The sequence below is a fragment of the Caretta caretta genome, chromosome 15 (genome assembly GCF_965140235.1).
Source record: "Caretta caretta isolate rCarCar2 chromosome 15, rCarCar1.hap1, whole genome shotgun sequence".
Classification (NCBI taxonomy): Eukaryota; Metazoa; Chordata; order Testudines; family Cheloniidae; genus Caretta; species Caretta caretta.
In genome coordinates, this window is record NC_134220.1 from 28,586,965 (window position 1) to 28,609,858 (window position 22,894).

The 22,894-nt window shown below is 47.2% G+C and overlaps 1 protein-coding gene across 24 annotated transcripts in view; it reads left to right on the forward strand.

The window, feature by feature from the left end:
* The window catches only part of RPH3A (rabphilin 3A), a 148,806-nt gene that overhangs the window by 49,667 nt on the left and 76,245 nt on the right, over positions 1–22,894 (forward strand). For 23 of the 24 annotated variants that reach the window (XM_048821164.2, XM_048821178.2, XM_048821186.2 and 20 more), the window contains one exon: positions 21,719–21,820. In XM_048821164.2, coding sequence (XP_048677121.2) covers positions 21,738–21,820 — 83 coding nt within the window. In that variant the 5' untranslated portion in view covers positions 21,719–21,737. Of the gene's footprint in view, positions 1–14,341; positions 14,467–14,648; positions 14,753–21,718; positions 21,821–22,894 lie in introns of those variants that run through there. The other variant, XM_048821167.2, reaches the window with a different exon arrangement.

Consider the following 22,894-nt stretch of genomic DNA (forward strand, 5'->3'; position numbering starts at 1 on the left):
GGAAGTGCAGGCTTGATAGTGAAGTCACGCAGTTGAATTCAAGTAGGATGCTCTGTTGGTAGGATTAAACATGTTAAATACACTTGTAGATGGACTTGTGAGACAATGGCATATTTCAATGCTAATGGAGACCATATCTTCAGAAATGGATTGGAAAACCCTTGGATCAGATGCCTGGTAATTGTGTGTGTGAGCATGCACCCGCTGGCTAGTGGAATGGAAGTAACTATCACCATCACACGGCAGGATACCTGGATAGCAAAGCTATGGAGAAGAATCACTTTGAGAGCTGCTTCTGCTCTTTATTCAGGTTTCAGAGTGGTAGCCGTGTTCGTCTGTATCAGCAAAAAAACCGAGGAGTCCTTGTGGCACCTTAGAGATGAACACATTTATTTGGGCATAAGCTTTCGTGGGCTTTTCAGAGTGCTTGTAAAGGCCTGGCAAAAAAATAAGGGCAAAGCTGTGGGTGAGTGTGGGAGTTTTTGGAAGAAACGAGCTTCATAATAGTGTATTTGGTTACCTGGCTGACACCCCAAAAGTGTGCAAAACTGGCAATGGGGATGAATTTGCACCATCCGCCCTGCAGAGAACTCCACTAGAGGATCTATCAAACAATTCTGCGGAGCCTTCCTTTGCCCTCTCAAAGTCCGTTACGCTGCTGAGAGATCTAAATGAACGTGTTCTCCCAGGCTGAGAGGACCGCAAACGTGGGTTGGTTTAAAAATCATCAGCTCGATACAGGAGGGTATTTGGATCTGTTTGAGTTTGAAAACTCTTCTTTGGGGATGACAGAAACCTTCAGCCCAGAACCCGCGTTGCAGTTTGGTTTGTTTGTTTGCCAGACAGTTATTAACACAAGAAAATCTGCTGCAGATGTGACGTTATCAGTGTGTTTTTTGCTGAATGCACGGGCTTTCGAGCCTGCTCTCTTTAACCAGATTAATGGCATTAGGCTTTCAATGTAAAAACTCTCTCATCGTTGGCACTGGCAGGTGGTGTAGGAGCAGCAGGCTTGTTCAATGTTTAAGAAAGCTGCATTGCAGAGCTGAGAAGCCTGGGGAGATAGGCTGCCTGGGTCAGTATCGTGGCTGTTGGATCTCTGCAGACAGTGTGAGGTGTGAAATGGAGGGCTCAGCGCTTGGCTGTTGAACTGATGATCTTTCAAATACTGACGCTTCTTCTTTTTTACCACGGACACGAGAGATGTGGGACTGTTCCGTTCAGTGGCTTCTCTGTACAGGCATTGTTAAAGTGTGGGTGAGGCAATGCAGTTTGAGTTTGATGCTAAGCTTCTCGTGCACACAGTTGCTCGCTCTGCAGGCTCGTTCTTCTGCATCTGTTTAGTTATTCCTACTCAGAGGGGCTGGGACTGCGTTTGTGCTGGGTTCATCCCTCCCAAATATCAGGGGCTAATTAATACAATGCCCCAACCTGATACCTGGGAGGAAGAGGCGAGGGTTGAAGAACAGGAGCTGGAGAATGACTCAGTGATTATTATTTTTCCTGGTGCTGGCACAAGTATTGTTTCAGCTGTGTTCTCGGCTCCCATTCTGCACAGACTGAGCAGAAATTGAGTTTATTATTTATGTATTACTGTTCTTATTAAGTGCTGACAGGAACTGTGTTAGACCCCTACCCGATCTGAAGAACTGACAGTGTAAAAGTCACACCCAGAGAACTGGGAACCCCCCCGAAGAGCGGGCCTTTTTCTTTGTTGTAATGAATAAACCAAGGGTTAGATCCTCAGCTGGTGTATATGGGCCTCGCTCCACTGATTTGCCCCGGCTAGAGATCTGGTGCTGAATCCCTTGGTGAGGCTGAATGAACAAAAAGGGAAAAGCTGTTTAACATTTATCTGTGGCCTTTCTCCCCATCCCCTTTGAATTCTCTTCCTCGCCACCTGCTGTCAAGGTGCTGGAGTGTGGCGTGGCATGCAGCGTCGCACCCATCGCTGTGCTGTGCACAGGTGACCGGCAAATGCAGGTGTTCCAGCGTGTAGTTGCTAGCGGCCAGCCCTCTGTGTCTGGGAGGGATCAGTGCGGGGGTTATCACGACAGTTTGAACCCGAGTAGACGCCTCGCTATGGATCAGCGCCATCCCCCTCGCTGCCTCCCTAGTTAGCTGTGTCCTCAGGGATATACGTTAGAGGAGCAGATGTGGAGTCTGGGAAGTTTTCCAGATGATCACTGGGTGGGTGGGGTGGGGGGTGCACTGAGCTGAAGTCTCCTGTCTGGAATGCTGTTGCTAGCAGCACTGAAGCTGTGCTGGGCACGGGTGCAGATGGGATGGGGCTGGTGCTTTTTTGCCCTGCTTGACTTCCCGGCACAATACAACCTAATTCTGCAGAGGGGCATAGCCCCAGGGGGCTGGTCATGGAGAGGAGCCGCTGGCTGATGGCAAGACTGGAGTATGGAAAATGTGCAGGGTCTCCTCAGCTCCTCAGGGCACTCCCTGAGCTGCAGGGACCTCTCCCACAGAATGGAAGGCAGGGCCTTGGTGGCCAAGTAGCTGGGAGTAGTCAGGGAGAAGCGGGTAACTAGTACCCAGGCTAGTACCAGGGGGTTGACATCCCCAGGTTGCCAGCCAGCGGCAGCTGTAACCAGCTTACGCTCCACTTCCCATGACCCGCTGTGAACAAAGACCATGGGAAGTTCTGCCTCATGGGTTTGACAGACAGCAGCCCCCTGGCTCATGACTGGATTCCTGCCCTATATAAAGCCAAGGGACATCGCAGGAAGCGTCTAGGCAACATTGTGGATCTTCTGTAGCTGCCGTGACTGCTCCTTGCCGTGGAATTCCTGGCTTCACCTTTGCTTGATTTGGACTTTGCCTCCCAACTCGGATTCTGATCCTTGGTATCGACCCTGGCCTGGGCCTGACTATGAACTCCTTGGCTACTCCTAGCCTCGGGTTTGCTCTGCCTTGGCCCTGACTGCCCTTGCTGGGGTCCTGATGGTAGCGGACACTCCCCTCTTGACCCTGTGCGTATTCATGCAGGTGTTAATGCTGCTGGGCTCCCATGTTGATCCCCTTTTGTGGCTTGTACCACAGCAGAGCTTCTGAGGGTGCCATGCTGCCAGGGACAAGCTGGGGGCTCCAATCATTGTGGAACGAAGTGTAGAGAGAGGTTCTGGGAACCCACCAAATTGGGGAGCAGAGATTCCTGAGGCTTCCCAGTGTTAGAGGCTTAGGTTGCAAAGCACGGCTGCAATCCCTCTTCATTCCTCCCCCTGCCATCCTGCCCCCAAAACCTCTTCCTAAGGAGGGAAAGATTAGGAGGAATCTCTGTTTCCCAGGTCCTATGCGGCTGCCCCAGCTCCCTTTTCTAGTCATTCTGTGTCCAGTGGTAATTAGTAGACCATCAAAAGGTGGAACATGCAGTCATATGGTCAGTAATCAAGGGAATAAATCTGAAGAGCCCTAGAGATGGGAGAGAGGATATGTTTGCAGGTGATATTGGGGAAGAACTGTAGGATCGGTGAGGATGAATGATGCAGAGGAAAAGACTCTTGTACAAAGAGAGGCATGAGATGTGGCAGGTGGCACCAGCAGACAGGAGGTGGCCGTGGGAAAGGGAAGTCGGGGGAGCGGCCGGAGTGAGTCTAGTGCACTAAGAGATTTTTCTTGTGAATTTTCAAGCCTGGGAATCTCTCTGTCTTTCATGTAGAAACCCTTCAGGGTTATTTTCAGTAGCTCGGACCCACTCTGGATTGAAGAGAAAAGGCACAAACCAATCACCCTGCCTTCTGAGGTGGTGAGGGTTCGCTGCTCCTCATGGTATAATTATGGCTGACGGTTGCTGTCGCTAGTGCCCCCTCTCGCTCTCCACTGGTGTGAAGTGGTGAGTCTCCATTGCCCAGCTGTCTGGAGCGGTATCTGGTCTGGACACAACAACCACCTGGTGCTCTGGGGTGGAATTCTGCTTTGTTGTTCTGGTGGAATGCCAGAAGTCAATGAGGACACGAGTCCATGGGGCTGCACTGGTATCATGGAAGGCAGAATTTGAGTACGTTATGGACGTCCAGTGCTGCTTCTGGCTCTGAAATCAGGGCCTCCTACTGCACTGCATTGCCAATACACATCTTCCCTTTGAGCCACACCAAGGGAGTGTAAGACTCTCCTCTTGCCTTTGGAAGGCATTGACCGGTCACAACTCTCAGCAGGAAACATCCAAACAGTGGTGAGATTCCCCCCTCTCCCTCCTTTGACCGTAAACGTTTCTTGGTCCGAGCTACCAGTCTGGAATGTGACAGAACTACAATCTCTCATCTGACCCAGGGGTCTGCTTGGTCGTGGGGATGTGAATGTTGGACCCCCTCAAATTCAGACCACATCTCTTTCTTCTGCCTGTGACTTTATATGGCTTTGATACAGGTGAGTTTGGGGCTAGAATTCAGGGCAGTTGCTGACCCCTGTTGCCTTGATGATGTGATCTCTGGATAGGAAAGATGCCAGTTAAGTCGGGGATCTCTTGAGAGGGACTGTATAGAAATGTAAGTTCTGTATCCTGTCTGCTGGGAGTGAGTAACAAACTTTGTACTTGGACATGTGCTGCAGAAAACCAGGGCCAGTTGGCAGAGAGTCCCCATGCTAGATGACCCACTTTTGACTGCACATGGTTTGCATGTTTGTTCTACTGGTGAAGAGACAAATATGCTTGTGCAGGGGAGCATCTGTGCTTCCTGAATTGATTTTGCCCAGTTTTAAATATGAGGCCAAAAAAAAAGAAGCTCTGATTATCTTCAGACTGAGACTCTGAAGCAGTTGGCTCATCATATGGAGTCAGCAAAACATTTAGAAAAGTCCCAAATACAGAGATAAGCAGCTAATGTGTTTGTGTGAATTTTCCTTTATGCACTCAAGTTGTAATCCTACTGTAGTTTTTGTGCGTATGGTATTAGTTCCTGCTAATGGATCCCACTGTATTTAACATTAAGAGCTTAGCAGAAGCATTATAAACATCTAGGATTTCAGGCTAGAGAACAGGTATTATACTATGCTGGGGTAAAGTTGGAGCAATTCATAGAGGACTTTCTTTTAATTCATGCATTAGCAGATTCGTGGGCTCCATCATACAGAATGGATTTGGTCTTGCAGCTATCCCACAAGGCCAGGAGTGAAGACCTCAACTCTATTTCCAGCTCTTCCCTGAACTTACCGTGTGACTTTGGGCAAGCCACGTGTGTCTCAGATTGCCCATCTGTAAAATGGCTGCAATACTATTTCGGGTAGTCACTGTGAGAAAGTCATCGCTTGCCAAGTAATCATGTGGCTGTGTCTCGTTATTTCCTATTCTTAGTACAGGACAAATGTGTGAGATCTCAAATACCACTGTGTGGGTGACGAGCTCTTTTGAATGGTGACCATTTTGCCAGTGTCACAGGGCTGGTATCGGACGACATGCATTAAGGTTTGCAAAGTGCTTTGAGATCCTTTGGCTAAGTAGGGCTGTATTTGCACAAAGTGTGATACTGAAAGAATATGTAATAAAGTAGCAAGCTCCAGCAAAAATTGCTAGAATGAGACAGTTATTGAAATTGGCTCCCTACTACAGAAACTTAAACTTGAATAATTAAGCAGCTTTGGCTGGGCAACTCTCTTCCAACAACCGAACATCAATCCCCAGCCTCTGTTTCCGAGGGCAGAACTAAAGGCGTTCTTATGGGTGGAAAGAGGAGAATTTTAAGTCAGTTCTTGTCCAACTCTGATTTATTATCTGATCTGACTTCAGATAGTCTGGGCTTAGTTATTCCAGTGAATTTTGTCACCTCTTAAGATCCCAAAGCAAATACATTTTCTCTTTTATGCAGGTTAGCCATGAATTGGATTGAATCTTGCAAGTAAAAAGAAATAGTTGAAAAGCTTGTTTCAATGAGATCAAAATTCCTCTTTTTGCTTGAGCTGGAAGATCCAAGAGCAGAAATCTAGGCTGGGCAGTGTGGTCTAGTAGTTAGAGCACTGGACTGGGACTCTGGAGATTTGGGTTCTTCTGTTCCTAGCTTTGCCACTGGTCTGCTGGGTGACCATGGGCAAGTCATGTTCCTGGACTTTGCCTCCGTTTCCCCGTCTCTAAAATCAAAGATTATCTGTTATTTAGGTATGGTAACCAGGATCCAGCTATGTAATTTGTATAAGCAAAATGACATTAGCTGCCACAAATGTAATCTTAACGCTGTAGGACCTGGTTCATTTAAAGTCTTTGCTGCCATGCTGTGCAAAGCCCTGGCAGCCCTTAGTGGGGTTGATCTTAAAGCTACACGAACACTTCAAATTTCCAGTCAGAAAGGTTAAAGTTCAGTCAAACTCCATTTTCCCCATTGTCAAACCTTGCTGCGGAGGGTTGGATGGAACTAGTTTACAAAGGCTCGCTGGGACTGGGACGAATGGCCATGTTGTAAACTATCATGTGACTTGTCCCATATGATATTTTCAAGGTAAGCCAGATTGATTTGAGGTGAGAGTCATCCTTGGGTGTGTGGCTCAAATTGGGTGAGACGTTCACTGAGCATAGTACAGAGATGTGTGTCTGAGACCTTTTTTTTTTTTTTTTTCCATACCTCTTTGCATTTCTCCACGGTCTCACCCAAGGATCTCAGAACACATTACAAACACTAATGAACTAAGCCTCACAATTCCCTATGAACTTGGCAAGTGTTATTCCCACATCACTGGTCTTGAAAGAGGGACAGAGAAGCCAAAGCAACCGGGTCAAGATATTACTGGCACAGCAGCTAGGAATGAAATGTGGGACTCCTGACGACTGGACTTTTGTGCCTGAGCCGGAAGCCCATCCTTCCTCACAAATATGTTAGGTGCTGGGCTGATGTAATGCAATGGCAACACAGTAGCCGTTTTTAAACGATACAGGAGTTGGCAGCATCCTTTTAGCAAAGTCTTGGAAAAAATATTTCAGTTTTTTAACTTAAATATTTCATACACCCCACGGTCGAGACCTGCAGTCTGCTCTGCCAGATATTATTGCTCAAGTGTAAAGGGTTGGACAAATCCAACGGTGAGCTGTTGTTTCTCCTCTTTATCTTGTGCTAAAAATGCTCCAGCAGGCATTAGAATGAGCAAGAGTGGATGCTGGAAGTAATGCAATTTAGGTCTTCAGAATCTGTTATTTATACACACAGAGAAAGGCTTGTGTATTTCACCAGGGATGGTCTCTGGGTTTTTTCGGTACCTGTAGGAAATGCCGTTGGCTTAACCATTATGAGCAGAAAGTTCTAGTTCAAGAAGCGAATTTTGCTTATTCCTGGCTGAAAGGTCAGTTGGTTTCTTTGATTGCTTAGGCTGACAGACAATGTGAGAAAATGGTCCCTTTTTTAGATTTCATTTTGCTGCTGCATGCGGCACAAGGGAAACCAGCTATCAAGTGCAAAGCAGTGGGGGGAAGAGGGCAGATGCTCCACGGTGCTGATCTGTGACATGGGAGACCGGGTTCAGTTCCCTGCTGCACTACAGGTTATCGGTGTGATGATGGGCAAGTCACTTAAGCTCTCTGTACCTACCGCCCATCTACAAGTGGGGGATAATCTATCACTGCCCTGAGTCACAGGTAAGTAATGAGGACAAATGCATTAGAAGTTTGTGGGGTGCTCAGATAATGGGGGATTGCATAAATACATTACTCTAGATGAAGGTAACATGTTAAAAACACTGCATGTTTGCCATAGGTTTTAATTGACTTAGATAGTAAACTCTCTCTCTGTGTATGCAGCACCTAGCACAATACGGCCCTGATGGTAGATTATGGCCCGAAGGGCCTACTACAATACAACGCCTTATAACTGGGAGGAGTATGTCACTGTAGCGCAGATTCCAATAGCCGCTAACGTGCTCTACATTAAACGAGTCATTTAATTTAAACTGACCCCCCTCAACTTCTCTTTGCCAAACCGGAATGTGCACTGTAGGAAAATGGGGGAATGTTATTTATCCAGATCAGAGCTGCTTGCACCGAAGATTTTTTGTTTTCTTTACAAGTTGGTGTCTGTAGAGAGGGTCCCTCATTATTGAAGAAAACCCTTTGCAATACTTGAGAATAAATAAAATGTTGCCGGGTTGGGGTTTTTATTGCCCTGCCTCAGTCTGGGAAAGTTGCAGTTTCTCTCCTGGCTCAAACTCCGCCCTTTCAGAGGGTGAGTTTGAATGGACTGCCTTTTAGTTTTGCCAATAACTCTTCTTTCTTAAAAGAAGAAAAAGTAGCTGAATGACGCCATCTTGTTCCATTTCTCATCCTGAGTGGGAGGGAAGCACAATCATTCTCCCCATTTTACAGAAGGTGAATTAAGGCACACTGAGTCATATTAAACTGTGGCAGAGCTGGGCATTGACCTGCAATATCCTTGAAAGACCTTATTGTGTTAACGTTGTGTATTATTGTTGACTGGGATTATATGTAACCTCTCTAGGGGGAAGATGGGACCGATGTAGGAACTGGGAGTTGAAAAGGCTACACTGAGAATATGCCAGACAAGTTTGGACTTTTGGGACAATAAGTGTTAAGTGGATTTCCTGGGGAATTCCTAGGGAGTGGTTAATGCAAGTTCCCCAACTCTGATTATGCAAAAAGCCAGCCTTTTGACGCCACACCCTGAGGAGAGGGTCACTGTTGATTCTCTATTACAGAAGGCCAGGCTCATGGGCCTGAGCTGTATAAAGAAGCCACTGGTCTGGCCCGTTTTTGATCTGGTTCTGGATTGAAGATTGGTATGAACTTGTAACCACAGGGAAAAGCCAGTTGTGGGTTTTGATGGACTAAAACTACCAGAGCCCTAGGCTGGAACTGGGGTGACCCTGTGGTGAGCTTTGTAGTAGGTGTGTAGGAACTTCTATTGTTTTAATCTGTTTTCTGTGTAACCTTAAGAAAAAACGGGCTTGCTTAGAAGGGGCTGTGTGGTAACTTTTATAAATGCAGGCAATCCCCACTGGTCACAGCCTTCAGAGAGAGAGAGAAAAACACACAGGCAATGGCCTTTTGGGCAATCTGGCTTGCTGGGGCTATCACAGTGTAAGGCAGGGAACTGTGCAGCCTGAGCGTTGGTCAGGAGGAAGTGAGACGTGGGTTTCCACCCAGGAGAGGTGGTGGCTGGGCACCAGAAACCTTTAAGTGGGTGCTCTTAAGAGACCATGCAGAGTGGAGGATGGGGAGAGCGAAATGCAGCTCCCCTGGAATCCCAGCCCAGTGCCTTAACCACAAGACCTCTGGCAACCGTCTTTTGTTGCCAATTGAGCATATTTCTAGGGCGAGAGCAAAAGCACACGGTGCACTGCCTCCGACACCACGCTGCGTTGCCATGCTGGAGACTTTGGTTAGATTTCGTCTCCTCCTCTCCTGCAGCTGAGTCTGCGTCAGAGCTGTAGCATTCAGCCCTTGGGGGGCTAGTGGGCTTGAGCCAACAGCCCAGGCAGTCCCAGCGGGTCTTTTTCCATTCACTTCTCCGGGCTTGGGATCAGGACCAGAGAGGACATCTTGGATAGCTCCAGCGTGACCTCCTTGGCTGACATAGGAGCAGTGGAGAATGGCCCTGGCTTGATGTGGGGCCTTGTAGCCCTGGAGGAGTTGAAGCCCCACTGGGAGATTTGCATTCTACACAACCTGAACATGAGAACGTGTCTCTTTTGGTGCAGGGGGCTGAGAGAGCCTGTCCCCCTGGCTTGCTAGGCATGCTGAGGCTTCAAGCTCTGCCTGTGTTCCTCTGGGACAACATGAGCACCCTTAGCCGAGCAGGGAGCAGCAGCTCTGCTGCCCGACCTGGAAGATCACCGGTGCCTGACTCAGAAATGACCCAGGTGCAATGACACTTATTTGGATTGGGCACCTACGGCTCTTTAGTCCTGCTCCAGCATTCGAATCTGCTAACGTGGATCCCTGCCCGCCGGGGGGCCACACGCAGACTGAGGGGCCTGTGCTAGCAGACCTGATCACAGGATCAGGGCCTTGCAGCACAGTGGGAACTGTGAGTGCTCAGCACCTCTCTGGATCAGGCTGCCTGTCCACCCATCCCTAAATATCTGCACAAGAGTTTGTTTACACCATGGTAAAAGCTCTGCGCTCCCCTTAAGGGTGCACCAGGGTCATGCTAGATGAGGTGCATGTTTGTGTCTTAGGGGACATCGGTTTGCAGTGCACACACTGCACGTCGGCCAGCATCAGTTTCCCAGGAGTTAGTTTTCAGTCACCGGCTTCATTCCTTCAGTCAGGTGCAGGTGGCATCCGTCAGAGCGATCGCTGTCACCCACAACAGCGCCTGAGCTTGACTCACTTGTGTTTGCTTGACTCTGCCATGCCCTTTGACAGGTTTCCATCACGTGAAGCGCAGCCTTGCGCCTGCCTGAATGGAAGTAACCAGGGATGAATAGCAGAATTGCTTTTTGCCTCGGAATTTGGGGCCCTCCCCATCAAGCGGGCAGTCTGCAGCCATCCAGGCTGACCGGCAAAGAGGAACTAGTCAAACCCACTGGCCCTGCCCGCAAGCTGTCTTGCTTTTGCTGAAGTGAGTTGTCTCTATTGCACCAGCAAAAAATGAAAAACAACCCAAAAAACGATAACTGCAGCTTCAGGATTGAAATATCTGCATTTTAAAAGCCAGGATGAGCAGGGGATGCACGTTGATTTGATTTTTCCTAGCTGGGAAGCATAAATATACACTGTACAGATGGCACATTTTCCTCTCTAAAAACATGATGAATCGGAGAAGCCAGGGTTTATAGCAGTAGCACTGAAGGGGTTAGGCAGAAATCCAGTAGAGAATCTCATTGATAATCCGTGGTACAGTGGCTCAGAGAAGAAGCCCATTTCCAGCTAACTTCTGCAAACCCAGTACAAGTCACTTCGGCTTGAATGTGCAGATCATTCTCATTGCTTGCGTACATAACTTTGCCATTAACGGCCCCAGTTTCTTTCTTTCTTTCTTTCTTTCTTTCTTTCTTTCTTTCTTGGTGTGGATTAGGAGGTGTGGGCGGGGGGAGATAATGTGTTAACCAGCTGTAAAACAGACTTTTAAAATTCTTTGTTTTGGGGACGGCTTTGTGTCATCGTAGTTCAGATCTGGTGGGTGCCTGAGTGAAATGTTCTTTGTTTGGGAGGGACGGGACAGCGCCATAGATTAGATGGCTGCTGCTTTGCCAGCCAAAAGCAATTCGTCTGGAATCCAATACAACTGACACGTCACAAAGCAAAGTCCTTTGGCTTGGAGGCACTGGAGCTGGCTCAAGGAGGGGCAAACTGCCCATCAGCCTGGCTCCCTCTACCCCCATGTGGCATGGGAGGCTTAAGAGGGCGTGTGGTGGCTGTTGAACCTCAGTTACCCCCAGGTGTTGTAAGTGTGAAACCCACTGTGGTGCTCAGATACTACGGTGTGGAGCACGGTATGAGAGCCTGCGTAGACTAGAGCACAGGGTAAGCGCTGGTCCCCCAGCCTTTCCTAAGAGGGGTTTGGCTTAGGGCAAGTCTTACATGCTACTCAGCTCCATTCTGGCCATGCTGTGTTTCTAGCCAACGTTGGCCTCCATTTCAGTGCCATTGACCCCTATGCTACCAGTCAAGGGGAGAAGACGGTGATTTTCTGCCATTGCAACCTCCCATCCTGGGCTGGCACCAGCAGCAGCTGGGATGGGCTCAGCCCCTGGCTCTCACTCCTCTCCAGCGTTGCATCGTGTGGAGCAGGTGTGAACACGAGGCGCTAAATGTTGTCTTGTTTAAGGGTCTGGCTCACACACTATTCATCCTAAATAAAATGAACAAGCTAGCCTAGAAGGGACCTGAGCAGCTATGAACCTTCACTCCCATTAATTTTAATTATTTTCTTTTCATCTGCAGTCAGTAGCAAATTAACTTGTTTGATTTACAGTGAAGTGCGAATACATCAGTCATACGTTTCATTGTGGCTCAAACCAGCCTGTGGGGAGCCAAGCCCCTGTATTTCATAAGTCTGGTCTGCACCTCAAGATTAGATCAACCTAGCGGTGTCGTGCAGGGCTGTGAAGAATGTCATGCCCTTAGCACCGTAGTTGGACCTAACCCCCAGGGTAGACGCGACTAGGTTGACAATAATTCTTCCATCAACCTAGCTACCGTCTCTCAGAGATGGATGAACTACAGTGATGGAAAGCCCCCTTCCGTTTACCTGTGGTGGCAGTGCTGTGGACATGCCCATAGACGCAAAATGACTGAGCAAGATTCCCATGAGCCTTGGCAAATCCGAGTAAGGGGAGGCACATGGGGACTTAGCAAAATATCCAACAGAGTGACTTACTCGTACTCAGTGTTAGCAGGGACATGCAGATGCCCTTTCCCCGCTAAATTCTACAATTCCCCGTGAGAACCTAGCGGTCACCCTCTAATTCCCAGGCTGAGACTTCACGGAGAGCTGGGCTTTAAGTCAGCCGAGACCGGGACAGCTCCAGGTCTGTGCAGAGTCAATACAGCTGCTGCTGTGGCCACTAAGCAATCGCCCACTGTGAGCAGCAGCACCCAGGGAATTGGACTAGTTCTCGGTATTATGAAGGAGGCCTTGAGAAACAGCAGCTGCTTGACTGCTGTGGAATCCTGTTGTGTGGACTGCAAAACAGGTTAGCTGCGCCCTCCAGCTGGGATGAGCTGCACATGGCTCCTACCAGCTTGGCTGGGGAAGGCTCTCCCAGGGCGGGCTCATGCCTCCGGTGAGGTAACCTGCAGGATGCAGGCACTCGAGGCCAGAATCCTCCTGTTCCGTTCTCCACTGGGTTCACAGAATGAACCTGCGTGTTGCGTTTGCTCTGCTCTTGTGTCTGGCAGGCCACAGGGGCATCTGTTAAACCACGGAAGAGTCCCCATCAATTTCTCTTCCAGATGAAGTGTGTTTATGGAAGGGGGTGGGGGAAGCAGGCAAAGCAGCCTGAAGGTTCGTTAAATGGTGTTCTTTTCAGGGTTAAAACACTACAGGCTGTAGGAGCAAATGGGGACATTTCTGGGGAAATCCTGGCCCCAGTGAAATCAGTGGGAGCTTTGCCACTGACTTCAGTGGGGCCAGGACTTCACCCCTAATCTCTGGAGGTAATGCCTCCGTCTTCTTCCTACTGTGCTAAAGCTGTTAAGACTCTTGTAAATAGCAGGGGCTGTTAGAAGCCTCCTTTTCATGGTTGCATTTTAACTTTTGCGGGGGTTGTTTCGATCACCTTAGTTTTGTCAAGTCTTGGGTGGTTTAGTGTGAGTCTTGGGATATTTGGTGCCTTTCTGAAAGGCGCAGCTCCTGGAGTCCTGGGATGAGGCAGGAATCTCTGTTTTCATTTCAGTAACAAAGTAAGGGTCTAGCACATGTGGCTGAAAGAGCTTGAAAGAGCTATGATTCTATGAAAGTGTGCCTCTTAAAGGCTCAAAAGCCAAAGGCAAATCCAGCCTCCCAGTGTATTATTTTAAAAGGATAGTTCTCTTAATTTTTAAGCCAATCGTATGTTTTTTGGGGTTTGTGAGTGTATGTGTGAGGGAGCCTGTTTCATGAGTTGTGAAGTCTTGGGTTGGTGACTGTATTTTGATGGCTCCTTGAGCCCAGAGTTTGTTCTCTGGCCTCCTGGGGTGGTGTAGCTACGTCTTAGGGTCCGATGGGCGGGCATGAGATGTGAAGGAAAACCCATGGTCTGAATGGATCTTTAAGAAGGAGTCAGCCTTACAGAACACTAAGCGCAGGTGGCGTGACCAGACGTCACGATATGCAATTATTACACCCCTCCGCCCCAGCCCCGAAAAAAAGTGTCGTGATTTTTCACACTTGCTATCTGGTCACCCGCAGTGCAGGTTTCACTCAGCACTGGCATAGATTTGGGATTAACTCAGTGGCTTTTGTCCAGGTCTGTGCCAGGGCAGAATTGTTATGTAGCTGTTGTTTTTACAGTACCCAAGAGCGTGCTACACCCTTCTTAGCAGAATTAGAACAGCACTGGCCCTGCTTCAGCTGCTTACCATCTAATTTTAGGGGATGGAGGAAGGTTCAGGGCTGGGGCAGTGATAGGGCTTTTGCTTAGTCACAAGAACTTTTAATAACGATTGTTATTGACTCGCTTCTTCGGAGCGTCCTGGGATAAGCACTTCTTAAGGAGGGATTTGGACAAAGGGAAGGTAGCAGCTTGGCTGGGCAGAAGCCCGGCTGTCTCTCTGAAGGAGACGCTGTAGCCCACACAGAAGCTATGGTTTGGATGCAGAAATAACTGAGTGGAGTTCTCTGGGCTGCGTCATCCAGGAGGTCAGACAAGATGATCATAATGGTCTCCACTGGCCTTGGAATCTATGACCTGGGGACTTGAGTCCAAGTGGATTTGATCTAATTTGTTAATGTTGTTGTAGGAAAATCCTTCATATTCTGAAAAGACTCGGGTGTGTTGGGGATCGTGAATGACTCTGCTCTGGTTGCAGTCTAGAAATAAATCACAGAAACTTGACCTGGAAACCTTTGCTCTGAGCCCTGGCCTGTGAAACCCACTGCGGTAAGGCTGCTTCGCTTTCCTGCCGCCTTCCTTCTGGGGAGGCTGAAATCTGCACCATGAATGTTAATAAGATTCCATGCACAGCAGTGTGCTTGGATACAAACTAAAAAATTTCCTTTCAAATCGATTTGTTTATCTGTATATCTTTGGCCGGCATTGACTCTAATCCGTTCTCCATGCAGGTTTCAACGGAGGGAGCTTTTGGAATGAGGTTGCTTTTTATTAAATGTAATGGTTCTCACCCTTTGAATTGCCCTATGAAGGCTAACATGGCTGCTGTACAAAGGTTGGTACTCATTTGAGGGGGGCTTTTAAATATGCTTTGCTCTACATCCTGCCCAAAACTGTTGCTCTTTGTTGGTAAGCAGCTGCTGTGCTGCACCCCAGAGATAGTTGCAGTTCTGTGGTGGATGGGAGGAACAATCCAGGTGTATAGCTTACATCAGGTCCGTTTTTTTTTGTTTTGGAAAGTGCCCCTTGGAGTTGGACTGTGCTATTTAATGATCGTGCTTGTGAAATATGCTAGTATACAATATACTCCCTAACCCCTGCTATCTCTTTCATGGGCCCTACTTGAGCCCCAAACCAAAGTAAACCAAAGTTCAGCCTTGGCTTTCCAACCCCCAAGTGAAGTTTGGTTGGATCTGAGATTTGGATTCTGCACATCATAAAAGTGCAGCGTTTGGAACCTGGGTTTCAGCTCAGACCCGGGTCTAACTTCTGCTCTGCCTGTCTGGCACATCCATTCCTCCTGCAGCTATGGCATGGTGGCAGTTCAGGCCTGGGGCTTGCTGTGCCTGCGGGGTGGGGATGTGGTGCTGGTGGCACTCACAAGCTTATGGCACTTGGGAGACTGATGGGGAGACGAGAACGGATTGATTAATGCGCCGAGAATTGTAGTTAAATTAAGGATACGGGCTTCACGGACCATTGTTCTTCCTGGCTTTACAAAGTTAGAGGGCAATCTGTGTGTTTGGGGGCATAGAGGAGTCAGGGCTGCCCGGCATGATGCTAGCTAAAGGAGGCCAAAAGGCAATTGATGCAGCTGGGGCTTGCTGAGCATGCACATGGTGATGCTGTGAGCACAAAGACGGGAGGGGAGGGATAGCTCAGTGGTTTGAGTAGTGGCCTGCTAAACCCAGGGCTGTGAGTTCAATCCTTGAGTGGGGCATTTAGGGATCTGGGGCAAAAATTTGGGGATTGGTCCTGCTTTGAGCAGGGGGTTGGACTAGATGACCTCCTGAGGTCCCTTCCAACCCTGATGTTCTATGATATTCTATTCTATGAGGTGCTGGGAGCAGATGTAGAAAAGTAGACAGCTGCCAAGTGACACCCGCCGCTGTATTCCTCCTCTGCACACAGTACTCTTGATTTGCTTCCCACCATGAGACTCCAAGGCAATGTTTTGCTCTTGGAAAGGATCATTTGTGGTGGTGGTGAGTACTGTGTTGTTTGTACTGCAGTAGAGAGGCCCCGGTGGAGACCGGGGGCCCTGTTGTGCTAGGGGTTGCATAGACACGAGGCAAGAGAGTGTCTCTGCCGGAAGAACTTACAATCTAGATGGACAAAAGGTGGGCGGGGAAACTGAGCCTCAGAGCGGTGAAGTGACTTGCCTGACGACTTCTGGCGGAGCTGGGAATAGAACCCAGGTGGCCTGACTTTCCTAGCCATTGCCATACCTGCTAGGCTACACTACCTCACTGCTGTATTGTGTCTAGTTTAGCTGGTAAATGAGTTGGGTGCTGGTAAAGCACTGTGTGCAAGTGATGCTAGATAAATAATCAAGAACTGTAGTGGCCCTTTACTTGGTACAGACAGCAGTAACTTCGAGAGAGATGCAGGACGTTTGTTCTCGCGGCTCATTGCATGACTTACTGTTATGTGAATTTTCCCCGGGCCATGATAAATACCTGTAGTCTGCTAGCTGAGGACTGCACCCCAACCTTCTGCCCCAGCCTTGAGCCCCCTCCAGCACCCCAAACTCCTCATCCCTGCGCCCATCCCAGAGCCCGAACCTCCACGCACCCTAACCCCCTGTCCCAGCACTGAGCCCCACACTCTGAACCCCTCACCCCCCCCACACCTCAACACTGTCCCAGCCCTGAGCCCCCTCCAGCACTCCAAACCCCTCATCTCTGGCCCCACCCCAGAGCCCGAACCCCCGCACACCCCAGCCCTGAGCCCCCTCCCACACTCTGAACCCCATGGCCCCATCCACCACGCATCACCTCCGTTTTGGTGCACATAGCAAAATTCATCCTGCCCGTGGATGTAAAAAATTAGAGGGAACGTTGGTCCTCGGTGCTCGTTCTCCTTGTAAGGCTAGATGTGGAGATGCTGTTGCGTGGGCATCAGGCTGGCTAAAGCATGTACAATCCCTGCTGAGCAGCAGCTTTGCAGTGGCTTCATGCTGTTCCTTTAAATGCTTGTCTAAGACCTCTGGTACGGCAACCTGGGCGAATTTATATGGCGATGTCCAGTTTGTTTAGAAGGTTAAATGATTTCTAACAGTTGAGCAATTTAGCCCCAACCGGCCGGAGAGATGTAACATGTGGGAGGGGAATGTTGGGATGGACCTAGGCTAATTTGTGCTGCTGTGAGGCAAGCAGCGATTGCTAAATGGCGGAAGCTGTGTTGGGATCTCTTCTGGAGCCTGCAGAAAGCAAGCAAACACCATTTCCCCACAGTGGCTTGTGAATCAAGTGGAAGAGAAGGAAAAACGATGGGTCGTACTCATGGCACATCTTTCAGGTTGGCAACCAGATCCCTTTGGAGCGCTGGTGATTGACACACTTTAGCTAGTCTCCGCACTGGTTGCTGGCTCTTTGGCCAGAGGTTCATTGCCTGCTTGTGCTGTCCCTAAAGGGAACATGGGGTCTTCTGGTCCCAAAGAGAGCTTCTGATTCTAGTCTAGCTGTATGGTTGTTTTCCCATCATTTTAAACATTGCCACACACCCTAGTGTAAGAGCAACGGGGGCATATCAGGGCCTTCCAGAGGCAGGAAGCGGATGGGACCTTATGCCAATGGTGTAAGTGAGAACTGCCTCTGTGCAGCTGTTGGGCCGGAGCTGGGCAGAAGTTGTGACCGGAGAAGAGCTTGGGTAGAGCAGAGAATCAAGCCCTCAGGGACAAATTCTGCTCTCCGCAGCCCTCGTGCAGCTTCCAACGTTTGGAGTTGCATGGGTGTAAAGGAGCAAAGCCCTTGGCCCAGGCAGCACAAACCCAGGGGCAGATTCTCTGCTCTCATGAAACTCCACTGACGTCAATGGAGTCATACCAGCAGAGGACAATGGGTGATGCAGGTGTAAGATGGATGTGAAGCATTCTCTTGATGCACAAAGAACGAGAAGGGTTCACGTTCGGCAGGATGCAGTTTCCTAGGTGAGGAATGAGGTTTGAAGAGATTAATTTGGAGGCCAGGCTATGCACCAGCCCCCTCTCCCTCTTCTTACGCTGACTTGGGCTCTGCAGGAGATTCTCCTTTCTGCTGCAGCCAGGAAAAGGCAATTCAAATGCAAGTGCTGGAAGCGATGCAGGCATCAGCTACTGTGTGATGAACACAGTCAAGGAAGCGGTGATCCCAGCAGATCACCCTTTGACAGCAGCACCAGCAGCTCTATCAGCCAGCTCTGAAGGGAAGAGAAGCAGGAAAGGGGGAAAAAAAAAGGTCAGATGTGAAAAATGTCTGGAATCGTAAAACTTTTGGGGGATTCGTGCTCTCAGGGTTGAGACTTGGGGGCCTGTATTCCTGTTGACTGTAGAGAGTTTTTAATGAAAAAGAAGAATTCATATCTATTCTGGAGTCTTGTGGTCTCATTAAAACTGCAGCAAAATGAACACTTTTAGAGATGTCTCACTGATTTTATTTCCCAAACTACTGATTTGAAGGAAAATGTAGCTTCTCTCCTCATAGGTAGGTAAAAGAGTCTAGTGCAGCTGTAACTCCAGTGACCCTTATTCTCAAACTGTATAGCTAGTGTCTTTTGATGACCGTGTGGGGAAAAACACAGCACCAAACTTTCACTGGTGGTGGCCGTAAATATTTATGTCATGGTAGCAGATGCAGATCCCAATTGGGATTGGTGCCTTGTTGTGTTAGGTGCTATATGACACAGCAAAGAGACCATCCTTGCTTTCTTTTCTGTGTATATATCTAATACACTGTGCACGAATCAGCCTGATCTCAAGATGTCCTAGAGTCTCCATAGGGCAGATGTAGTGTCCTTTTAACTCTCTTTAGCTAATTGGTTGTGACAAAGGAATAGCATTAAGAATCGCAATTAATGCCCTTTCACTGGAGCTGCTGCTGCGGCAGTGACCTTTTTTAGAAAACTGTAGTTGCTCGAGGAAAGGTGGGTTGGCGCCTTCACATTGCTGGTCTCTGGAAATCTGACAGCTCCCTGATAACCAGCTGAGAGCAAAGAGGCCCTAAATATCCTCTCTCTCCCATTCCCATGTGCCCATTGTTTTGTAGCTCCTTAATATTATCATCTCCCTAGTTGCTTGCATGTATCAAGCCAAACAGAAGAAATCATCTGTATAAGGAGAACCTGCTGAATTAAATTCTCACCCATGCCAACAAATTAACAAACTGGTGGTGCTCTGACTGCTGTATTTTGTGCAGTATGTAAAAAATGCCCCTCAATTGGCATTATCCCCTGAAGAGGCAGAATAAACTGCCAAATTCTGGGATGATTTATTCAGTGGTGGTTGATCCCTGCAGCTTAATATCATCTGAGATTTCTCCAGCAATGTTTACTTGTGTTATTTTAGGACAGAGTTGGGCTTTACTTGCGCACACAAAACATATTTGGATCTTTGCAGGATTTCCTAAATGTGTTTCGTGTCGGACTGTCTACCTGCATAATTTGTACTTGTCCTTTACTTGCTTTTTGGAACATCAGTCAATATTCAAACAGGGCAAGTGTAGAGTCTAGCATTTTTATTTTTGTTTTCATCCTTCATGGGCCGGATCTTCTTGTGAAGCTGAAATATTGAGAAAGATTTTGGTTTTCCCATGGTTGGTCTGTTCCAGAGAAGAGAAATACCATGAACAGACCAGCTTTTATGTTATGCCAGTTCTATAGTTGGCTCCAAAATGGGAAAAAGGAATCCAAGGAAGTGGTGTTGTAGCCATGTCAGTCCTAGGATATTAGAGAGACAAAGTTTTTTATATTCTTGTGCAACCAGAGTACATGTCACTACCATTTGAGTCACCTCTGTGCTTCCTGCCACTGCTTCTGTTTGCTTGCACTTTTTGGGTACATTTGCCATATCCCATGCTTGGTCTCTCACCCCACTGGCCATGGTGCTGTTTGATATTTGGATACTTCCAACTTGCAGGGCCAGTGAATACAGCTATGATTGTGGTTTCATGATGCAGTGAATCAGAGTGCTCCAAAGCTGCTCAGAACTCGGTATGCTACAGCGCAGTTTCCACTTCAGATTTTCCTTTCCAAAATTTACAGCAGTTTCCCTTGCAGTGAATCACTCAGACGCGTGACCACCGGGCGCCGTGTTGTTTCATTTTCAGTAACGGCTGTTTATTTTGAAAAGCGACTCAGTGGCCCAACACGAAGGCAGTTATGGCTTTGATAACAGTGACTTCTACAGCCCTGCCTATTGATACATCTGTTTGATCGAATCTTTCTGGTTTAGGTATTTACCCAGTGCTTATGCAGTAAGTAGAAAGTCGTCCCTTGGTATCTACCTTTGTTCCTCTTTCGAGAACCAGACCATTTTGGGATTCATGCTGATTCGGCTTACTAAAAACCTCACAGTGGGCCAGATCCGCAGTGCGTGAAAATTGGCGTAGATTCACTGAACTCAACAATCTGACTTGATTGACGCCAGCTCTGTATATGGCCTAGTAGTTGTACATACTGGTCGACCAGTAGCTCGTCAGGGTGTTCCGTTTAAAACTCGTAACGTGCCGTGGTTTAAAAAGGAGAGATGAATGGGAAGAGGAAATTAATGACTGGGCTACCTAAAGGAGGAAATCTGATGGTCCCAGATCATTACCTGAGTGCATGGTAGATTATATCACATTATTCTCCGCATACTGTGGCTTGCGTTTGGCAGGATTAGCAAGCAGGTCTCTGCTCAAGGAAAGAGGAAACTAATGTTCAACTTGTGCAGACTCATAGGCGTAAAGTACAGCTGGCTGGAAATTTTTCATCTAACTTTTTTTGACAAAAAATGCCATTTTCATCAAAACGGAAACGTTTAGAAATCTATTTCTGACAACATTTTGTTTACCAGAACACTTCATTTCATTTTGTTTTTCTAAGCTCAAAACAGGATATTTCAAAACTTTTAGAACAGTGGGTTTGGTTTTTCATTTTGAAATTGAAATAATTTTTTCTATTAAAAAAATTGCAAGAAGTTTTTAACAGGTTGAAATTGGAATGAGACGTTTTTGATTTTATCAAAATGTTTTGATAGTCTCAAAACTATTTCTTTTTATTTTTGAATTTCATTTCACAGGAAAGTTCAGTTTCTTTTGTTTCCTTTCCATTTCAGAATGGAGTCATTCAAAATTACGGAATTTCTCATGAAATGGAAAAATCCAGTTCTCGCCTGTGTCTAGTGCAAAGGAGTATCATTAATGGGCGCTGGACATGCTGTCCCTCACGCACAGCTGTGAACACTTCTGTTACCTGGAAATACCACCCTGGCCTAGAGGGCAGTGTTGTTGATACACAGTGCCAGGACTGTGGATGAAACTGATATTCCATCTCTTCCCCCTTCCTTTAACTTAGAACAAATTTAGCCAAAAATATTTTAACCATTTTTCCCCTCTCCCCCCATCTATTTTTTAAAATCAGAAACTCTTAAATTTTCCATCTCCTGAGTGGCTGCACAGCCAAGGTGTAAACTATAATCTGGAGCCGAAGCTGTGCAAAGTGAATTCTCATGATGTTAGGTTTCAGAGGACAGTTAAAGCTGGAAGCATCCTGTTTAAACAAGATCTCCAACCGTTGTTTCAGATTTATGGAAGAATTAGCACTGCTGGGTTCACTTCAGTATGGCTCTACATTTCATATTTATGCGCCAAAGTGAGATTTATTGTGGATTAGAGTGACAGAAAACGCATCAGCAATATCTAAATGTTCAGTGGGAAAATACCTTTTTTTTTTTTTTTAAAGACTCCACTGTATACATTTCCTGTAGCTTCTCTTAACTTGGCTGAGGAAGATGATCCAATATTTTATCTTACTGGTGACTTGCAAACTCTGTTTATTTTTCCAGACAGTCTCAAGAGTCAGCCATGACAGACACGATGTTTGGCAGCAGTACTGATCGGTGGATGTGTCCAAATGACAGGCCGATGTCCCTCAGAGCCAAGGCCAAGTAAGGGAATTCTTGTTTGTTTGTTTGGTCAATCTAGAATTGTTTGCGGCTAAAAAACGTATTGCTACAAAAATGTATTTGACATTTACATACAAAATTGGATTAAACAATGTAGATTCTACTCTGTTACACCAATGTAAATCCCAAGTAACTCCAGCTGTCAATCGGATTCTTATATTGTGTCCATCACCTTGGTGTCATGTAGTCTTTGAAATGGGTGGTGGTGTTCCGGGTTTACCATTGCCGTTGAGATAGGAAGCTGGCACTGTGGCCTTGATCGTGCTGAATTGTCTGTGAAAATCCACTAGGTCTATCACTATGTGGACTGGTTGCTGGTGCTTGTACAAGCATGTCCCCTAAGTCTGTTCAGAACAGGGGTACCTCATGTGATGGTTAAAATGCCCGTGCCTGGTCTGCATTGGCACTGTTACCACTGTCCCGCATTGATGGAGCTGCATGGATGACAACCATGGTATGAGTTTTTCAACAAATCCTCACACTTCAAGCACACCCTGTGTGTCTCTGGTGAACCCTGAATTTAGATGCGTCCAAACAGGTCTTGGACTAGTGAATCCCATTTGTTACCAGACCTTAATAAATACAAAAAACAACAATCAAGCCAGTCAGTTTGCTCTGGAATGAAATCCAAATAATTTAAATGAATGGATGTGTGATGTATCCCTTATAAATATCAGGGATTTGTTTTTATTTTCTAAAGTTTAGGCATCATAGATGTTCGCAGAGCTCGCTGTATTCTGTAGCGAGTTGATCAGAAATTAAATTGTTTGCTGATCAAAGCCCAGAGCCATATAAGTAATGTTGTTTTATATACTTGATCTCTCACCCCGTCAGAAAAGGGAGCAGTCTCTATTTATAACAGAAAAAGGTGAATTGGTGTTCACGTGAAAAATTTCTTTCCAAGAAAGACTTGGACCTGTTAGCCAAGTTCTTTTTCAACTTCTAACCTTCAGCTTTTTTTTTTTTAAAGTGGGGCATGGGGGTTGTGGTGGGGGGAGAAGAGTTTATGATGGAAACACTGACTTGTATTAACCTACTGCGTTGGGAAAGTGAGCC